The sequence below is a fragment of the Papaver somniferum genome, chromosome 8 (genome assembly GCF_003573695.1).
Source record: "Papaver somniferum cultivar HN1 chromosome 8, ASM357369v1, whole genome shotgun sequence".
In the NCBI taxonomy this organism is placed as follows: Eukaryota; Viridiplantae; Streptophyta; class Magnoliopsida; order Ranunculales; family Papaveraceae; genus Papaver; species Papaver somniferum.
In genome coordinates, this window is record NC_039365.1 from 31,787,630 (window position 1) to 31,795,790 (window position 8,161).

Below are 8,161 nucleotides of genomic sequence, written 5' to 3' on the forward strand. Positions count from 1 at the left end.
ATCTTTCTGCTTATATAGCAGTAGTGAATCAATGATTTAGGTATTATAAAACTAGGGTTTCTGTTCAATTTAAGGTTTGTGTTCAATTCTGCAAATCAGGTTTTTTGTTCAATTGCTCAAATCTGGGTTTCCATTCAGTTGTTAAAATCAGTATATCAATTATTCAATTTAGGGTTTCTGAATTGTTCAAATTAGGACAATAATATGACAGAGTCAAAGAGCATCCAATCATGTTGGTACCTCGAATTCAAACCATACATTAAGTTCAGTGGCCTCACAGTTACAAGCACAAGAAGCGAGTGTTCAAGTTTCTGAAATTAGCTCAACATCTGTGATTCGTCCCAGAAGGGAAGAAGAAGAGGAAGATCCAGTTGTAACTGAAGCAAAGAAGAAATTACATACAACAAGGTTAGATGTATGGAATGAATTTGAAAGAATATTCACTACAAATCTTAGAGCAGATGGGAAGAAGGTGTACCTAATTATAGGTGAATGTAAGCATTGCAAAAAGATAATTGAAGCAACAAGTGCAAAATGAACCAGTGGCTTGAGATCTCATCTAAATACATGCAAAAAGAAGACAGAGAATCAACATGAATAATTGCAATCAAAACAGGTAACACACAAACTAAGTTAGTTAATTGGAAATATGATCATGATGCTACTAGAATACTTGTTGCTAAGATGATTTCCAAGCATGATTACCCAATCAATATGGTTGAGCCTGCATATTTTAAAGAGTTTGTTAGGTCTTTGAATCCTTCTGCTAAGTGTCACAGTAGGAATACAACTAGAAAAGATATCATGAAACTGTATGCTGAGTTCAAAGTGCAATTACAAGATCAATTTTTAACAACAAAATCTAATATAGTTTAACAACAGGTATGTGGACATGTAAACATACAAAATATAGTTATTGTTGTGTGACAATGCATTACATAAATGATGAATGGAAACTGATTAAGAAAGAACTAACATAAATTTTAATGCCGTCAAAACATACTGAAGAAGTTCTAGAAGATTTTGTGAAATTAGTAGCTCTAGATTAGAACATTGATAATAAGTTTGTAGTTTTAGATGCTGACAGTGCTAAATCTAGTGATGTTATGATGGCAAATATGAAGACTTGGCTTAGTAGCAAGGATTGTCTAGTTTTTTAGGGGATTTGTTTCAAATGAGGTGTAGCAATCATGTATTGCATTTAATTGTATTGTGTGAGATGAAAGTATCTGCTCCATTTATAGATGTAATTATAGAGTATGTGAAATATGTCAAGTCAAGACAGGATAAAAAAGAGAGGTTTGCAAATGCTATAACACTGTTTATGCTTCCTGGAAGGTCTGTTAGTTTAGATGTGGACACCAGATTGAACACCAACTTTAAGATAATTAAGGATGTCGTTGATTCGAGACAAGGATTTGTTAGGCTAGCTGAATTGGATTCTGACTTCACTATACTACCAAGTTCTGAGGAGTGTCAACAAGCAATACATATATGTGAGTGTTTGGAAGTGTTTGATGCGATTTCAACCAAATTTGCAGGGATTAAGTATCCAAAAACAAATATGTATTACAATGGGGTGTATGATATCAATAAATGCATTAAAGGATGCGAAACTAGTGATCATGTGTATATCATAGAAATGAGATTGAAGATGAGGTCAAAGTTTGATAGCTATTGAAGAGAATGTAACATGTTGATGAGCATTGGAATAGTTTTAGATCCTAGTTATAAAACTATATGGATAGAGTTTTTTTAAGAGATTACATGAAGTGCATAACTATTGTACTCACTCAATGCATTTTTTTTTCTTCTTATCAAATAAACTCTACAGCTCCAGATTATTTTGGTAATTCAGCTAGAATTGAGACTTTTACAATAAATAGAAGTGATTTTGAGTACAATAAATTTATGATGGAAAGCAGCGAGGTTGAGGTTCAGAAGTCAGAGTTGGAGAAATACTTAGAGGAACCACTGCTTCCTAAAGGCACACCCACAGAAGAATTGAGGTTTGATATATATTGAGTTGGTGGAAGAATCATGCTCCTAAGTACCAACTCTTGCAAAGATTTCAAGAGATGTGTTGACTGTAGCAGTGACAGGTGTAACATCAGAATCCATGTTCAGTACTGGTGGTAGAGTCCTTACAACACACAAAAGTTCATTAGCTCCAGAAATTCTTCAGGCATTGCTTTGCTTAAGTGATTGGTTGCCAGATCTCAATGACAATGCTAATACTGGTTAGTAATTTTCATTTCCTTTCCTTTACTTTCATATTTATTGCACTGCAAACTAACACATTTCACTTTATTTGAAATGCAGATGTACAAATACTTTGAAGTTGAATGTATAAGGATTAATGAGTAAGGAAGGAGGAATGCATGCTGCAGGCAGGCCGCTTACAACTTACAAGTTAAGAAAACTCACATTTCGTGTTTTCTTTTGTAAGAACATGTAACTAAGTAATTTGGAGGACTTGTATGTGTTTATTTTGTGTTTGGCATAGATTTTGAACTCAAAACTTCTTATTTTGAACTGAATTTGGGTCTAAAAAACAGGTCATGTAACACTGTCGGATAAGAAAATTATCGGTAATGTTACCGATATCCGATAACCTTAACGAAACGATATCGGTTAGTTTTTTGAGAATTTCGACGAAATTTATCGGTATCGGAATTCCGGTAGAAATCATCTTTCGACGGAATTTATCGGTATCGGAATTCAGATAGAAATCATCAATAATGGTACTGACTTAGCCACTTACCATTTCGGTAAGTACTGTTGATAGCCCTAAGTCTACAGGTGCATTGCTCATGCGTTTTTACTAGTCGACATAAATGCACGAGTGACCTCAATTTAGATCATTAGTGTTGCAAATCACTGTTCAGCGATAATTAAGGGCAACACTGGAATAGCCAGACAAACAAAGTTAAACATTGGACATAGCTCACACATTTTATTAGCGGTACAAGTATCAAAGTCAAACTCAACAACATACATTCCAAAACATGATAAAATAAACATCTCCATAAAACTGTAACTTCTTCCTAGTAGTGGTGGGTGCAACTTCATTTTTCAACAATGTAACCAGATAGAAAAACGCTGTTTGACTCGTTGAAATTGCCACAATCATCATTAATTGAAAATTGGACTTCCCCATCGTCCAATCCGAACTCAATATCCAGAGAGCACATGTTACTTCGACCAGCACCAGGCATATCTAGACAGCATAAAACTATCGGAATTTGACCTCTAAGACGGCACTCTACAAGACACCTAGATGTAATAGTACCAACCCCAAAACAAGCCTGCAGCAAAAAATAAAAAAATACTAGGATCACAAAATAGAGTTCAAATGCAAAATATATATCGAGAACATTAATTTATATTGGCATTCGAATACTAACCTTTGTAACACGTAATTTTCCTTTTACTTTGTTAAACCTCGGATCGTAAATCACAGATGTTCCTTTTTTTAACTCGATCCCTGATCATCAGAAGTCAGCATGGAAAAGAAAACACCTCAGCTAATTGAATTTCATCCAAAAGAAAAAAAAAATGAAAATAGATCTAAAAATCACGAAAATAATACCACTTTAAATCTTACCCCAGAAAGTCATTTTCGTATACGGATCTAACTTCTGACAAGATGACCCAATGGATCAATGCGAAAACCCAAGTGAGGATGATCGATACACTCCTTCAGGGTTTTAACGCCAAAACAGCATATATTTGGCAAAGTTTCGACTGCTATGATAAAACCCTGAATGATCCCCTGAGGAACTATATATCTTTCTTTTTAACAGCTAGAAGTAGATGATTAAAGACCAAACAGGTCATGAAACTGCTCAAAAGCTTACTAGTAAACACACTGTATTTAAAACATGAACGTAATATTCAACCAGTCAAGTTCCGCATCAACAAGGGCATTTTTTTCTTTTTCACAATCTTGCTCTAATTATTGACCCCAGCAAAAGCAGGGAAGCATATAGAAAAGCAAATTAAAGCAACCAGTCAGCTTTTGAATAAAATTTCAAGAAAGAGATACTCATGAAGATCATCACCGAATCACCAACTTACACTGGACATGTGTTTAGTGTTTACTAAAGCCCACTCCAAATAGACCCAAAATCAACAGCCATTTACGTACACATCCAATGATCCAAATGCCCGAATTATCTCACCATAACTGTTAGACCACTGTAACACACCTATCTAAAGGTCTGAACTATGAAGGTCCTTATTAGACAGCAACTAACATTGTGCATTGCCGACTGAATCTAAAAATCAATTTACTTCTTTTTTGTTGTTGTGTTTTTGTATTTGAAATTGGATTGGAAGACCATTTAGGAGCATAAGCGAATGTGTACAACACCGCCACATGAAGAGGATCACACTCGTAGTCGTAGCGACTGTGCAAATAAAAGGAGGAAACCCCCTTAGTGTTTTTAGAGCATCGATATTATCAAACTCATATGGCATCTCCCTGACCTCGTCTGATAATTAAGTTGGTCATTTTTTTCCCTAATTAAATTTGTTTTTTTTTTTGCATGTTTTCTAAATAATTGTGTTGCCTAGAGACTAAGCATTTGTTCCCTGATATGACCTTGATTCGCAGGATAACTTGCTAGATAGCATCAAAAGCTTCCAACTGAAAGATAATAAACCTCACTTAACAAGATAAGATATAATATAAAGAAAACACAGGATGTTCCCCTTTCAGATAGTAACTAAGATTAACAAAGTAGTTGTTCAGATGATCTATTAAGATGAAGGAAAGAAAGAAAAACATTCGTCCGTCAATAATCCATCGTCAGAAGTACGCATATTGACAAGTAGGCTGCACCAAACTTTGTTGCAACAAAAGCAGCCCTCCCAAAAATAGCATTTAGCAGTTAATGAATCAATACTGGCTTTAGGCATTTGGATATGCGTATTCGGTAATTGTTTTAACTGTCTTTCGTATTTTGACGAGTCCAGCTTTTGGTTCCTGATCTTCAATTTCATTCCCTGCAACTGCATTATTTCAATCAACTCATTAATCTCCTTGACTTGAGATGAATAGATGATTACCAACAAGAAGAATTACAGTAATTCGACTATTATCAAGTGCAAACCAATGTAAATAGCTCCTGATTAACTTACCGTTATTGTCTTTACCATCGGAACTACTACATTTTCCAATGTAATATCCACTGAGATGAATTTTAATTTCCCCACTGCAGGAGTCATGATCAACTGAAAAAACCACTTCTTCCTCGTTGAACTCAATGTCAAGAGGGCATGAATCAACCGTCGTAGGATTTAACATGCATAAAGCTATTGGAGTTTTACCGCAAACACTGCACAATACAGAACAACGCCGATAACGATAACCATCTGAAGGTACCATTCTGAAGGAAGCCTGTAGCAGTATTACCCCAAAAAAAATATTTCTTAACTTAGTATAAACTGCAAATAAATATCATCATCAATCCTTTAATCACTTTTTTACTTGACTACGTACTGACTTGGGTAACGCGTAACTTCCCATTACACGCTTATTCTTGGTTATTTCAATCCCTGATAGTCGGCGGAAATAGCAAAGGTTTCAAATATTTAGATATAAACAACACATATCAGTGATATCACAAACACAAAATCAAAATTGAAAGCAAAAGAAGAGAAACTAAGACTAATATGAATCTAAACCTTACCCCAAAACGACATTCTTCACTCCTTTGTTTTTTTTTTCTTTTCTTGGGAATGAGATTCAACAGTCAGAGATTTCCTTAACCCCAACCAAGGTTTGAAAAACAGCCGTTTTTTCCAAAAACCATCCGTTAAAACGTTAACACCATATACCGTGACCGTGTGGATCCCGAATCCCGTGCCTATATAATGCCGATAAATAGGAAATAGACAGTTTTTTAGGATCGTTTTTCCGTTTTCACACACGTTATAACTGTTTTCTAAAATTGAATTTTACGTTATTTTTATCTAAATAACATTTTAACGTAAGTTTTTTAGACCATTTTTTCCGTTTTCACGTCAGTTATAACCGCTTTTTTAATAAAAGAGAATATAAAAATATTTTCTTACAATTCTTTAATTTTAAATTAAAGATTAAAAAATTATAACTAATATTTTAAAAATAAAAGAATAAAATAATAATATATAGAAAATGTTATAACTACGTTATTAGACCCGTTATAACTGTTTTCACGCATGTTTGTAAGCGTTCGATAGGAATTTCAAACCATAATTCTTTTTCATTCTCTATTTAACCGTTATAACGTCCGTTATTTTAAAATAACGCATAAAAAACGCATTTTTTTTCTACACAACGCGATTTTTGCCTGAAACGTGCTCACACCCATCAAAACACATTATAACGGTCACGCCCAGTAGCCGTGATCTGAGCCGTGACCTGTTTTTCGAACCTTGACCCCAACTGAGGTCTCTCAATTACTTTTTCGATTAAAAAAAAAAAACTGAAGTCTCTCAAGTGTAAGTTTCCACCACTTATATTACATTTGATGTCAAAGACTCAAAGTTACTTGAATGGTCAAATCTCCAGACTCTTCGTTCCTAACGTCACTTTAATGCCATGCCATGCCATGCTTTGATATTCCAACTTCTCCTTGGAAAATTACAGAAACCATCTCCTTTCTACGTGGATTATCAAATAAAAGTTAACGACCACACGCAACCAATGTTTTGAAATCAAGACCGGACATAACACCACTAAAGCTACTAGATCAGGGTCAAATGGTTCAACCAGTGGTTTAACCACTGGGTTACTGGGTCAAAAGAAAAAGAAGTCACATACATTTTATAAAAGAAAAAGTGATGGGGTGCATATTGATTTTGAAATAATAGAAGGATGTTATATAAATTATCAATCATATCCCCAATTCACTATATCCTCCTTATCTCTTGTATTGTTCTCTCTCCCTTATCTCCCCTCTCTCTCTCTCTATCAAACGTACCAACATAGGAGATGAAAGAAACCGGTTACCTTCTTTATTTCTTTTCCACTAATTAGATTTGTATTTATTAATATAAGGATCAGCTTGATTGTACGTCCTATTTTTTTTTTATTGAAGCATTTGATTGTATGTCCTTGTTTTATCATCTGTTATGAAAAGAAAGTTTGCTGATTTCCAAATTGACGCATGGATCTGGTGCATCATCGATCCAATTAAATGATTGCTATCAAGTATGAATAGATCTGGTGCATCATGGATCCGATTAACAAATCAAGCATGAAAAATTTGATTTAGCGAGTTTGGGAGAAGATTTGCTTTATCTGTCGACTGTCTTGATTTTTTTGTTTCACGGAAAATAAACCGGGAGAACCAGTTAAAAACCCACCTGGGTCATCAGGTTTACTGGTTGGACCGTCCGGTGCAACCGGTACATTGGATTTTTTTAACATGTTATTGGATCAGTATCAAACCAGATCGTTTTACTCACTGGTTCGCCGGTCCGGTTTTTAAAACACGGCATGCAACCCCACTATCCCACCACTGAACGGTCTCGGATCACCTGTCCCTTATTTCCCTGTCTCTTCCTGTCCCGACCAATCAGAATACGCCACTTGTTTCTGCTTGAATAATGTAAAATTAATAATTAACGACGTTACTGCACAGTTGTCTTCTTCGTTTTCATAATACGATTTATTCGTATAGTTGATCTTCGGTAACTAAATAATCCAAAAAAGTATAGTTTTGTCTAAATCAATCCATAAATAATTAAATATACCTAACTAAATTGAAAATAACATGGATTATCAATTATACTTCTCAGAAGTTCTGGTAGCTCCTGGTTTCAGAGGACTACACTTCTGTTCCTGGTTTTAAAACTCTACATTAGAATTACCCGTAATTGTAACGGTAGATTTGAGGGACCTTCTGCTCCTGGATATGGAAACTCTAACCCATTTTACTTTTATTTTTTAATTTTAAGTTTTTTTTATTTAAAATCAAAACAGATTCAAATGTTAATCATATCTCCATTAATTTCTTTCCTCTTCGTCCTTTTTGGATTTGTGGTTCTTTTAACTCAAATGGATCTTCGATGAACTGAATTTTATTTAGAATCGACCACTACCATCAACCGAGGTTCGTGGATTTGAACAAGTTTATGTTTCTTGATTTTTTTTGTTCTGTCAAATTTT

The 8,161-nt window shown here is 34.6% G+C and overlaps 2 protein-coding genes across 2 annotated transcripts; one reads left to right on the forward strand and one right to left on the reverse strand.

The window, feature by feature from the left end:
- Positions 1–1,219: 1,219 nt before the first annotated feature.
- Positions 1,220–1,681, forward strand: LOC113305354. Its single transcript, XM_026554409.1, has one exon. The coding sequence runs from the start codon at positions 1,220–1,222 to the stop codon at positions 1,679–1,681; it is 462 nt and encodes a 153-aa protein (XP_026410194.1).
- A 1,206-nt stretch (positions 1,682–2,887) lies between these two features.
- Positions 2,888–3,947, reverse strand: LOC113306827 (peptidyl-prolyl cis-trans isomerase FKBP53-like). Its single transcript, XM_026555743.1, has 3 exons — positions 3,608–3,947; positions 3,408–3,487; positions 2,888–3,308 (listed from the first exon to the last, which is right to left on the reverse strand). Exons 1-3 carry the CDS (start codon positions 3,618–3,620, stop codon positions 3,069–3,071), a joined length of 333 nt encoding a protein of 110 aa, XP_026411528.1. The 5' UTR covers positions 3,621–3,947; the 3' UTR covers positions 2,888–3,068.
- Between the last annotated feature and the right edge of the window lie 4,214 nt (positions 3,948–8,161).

What these genes read in the sequence shown, in the direction of transcription:
- LOC113305354 (XM_026554409.1), top strand. Translation starts at nt 1,220, where the DNA reads ATGAAAGTATCTGCTCCATTTATAGATGTAATTATAGAGTATGTGAAA.
- LOC113306827 (XM_026555743.1), bottom strand. An exon ending in GAAAATTACGTGTTACAAAG is followed by an intron (nt 3,309 to 3,407) that starts GTTAGTATTCGA and finishes TTTTTGCTGCAG; the next exon opens with GCTTGTTTTGGGGTTGGTAC.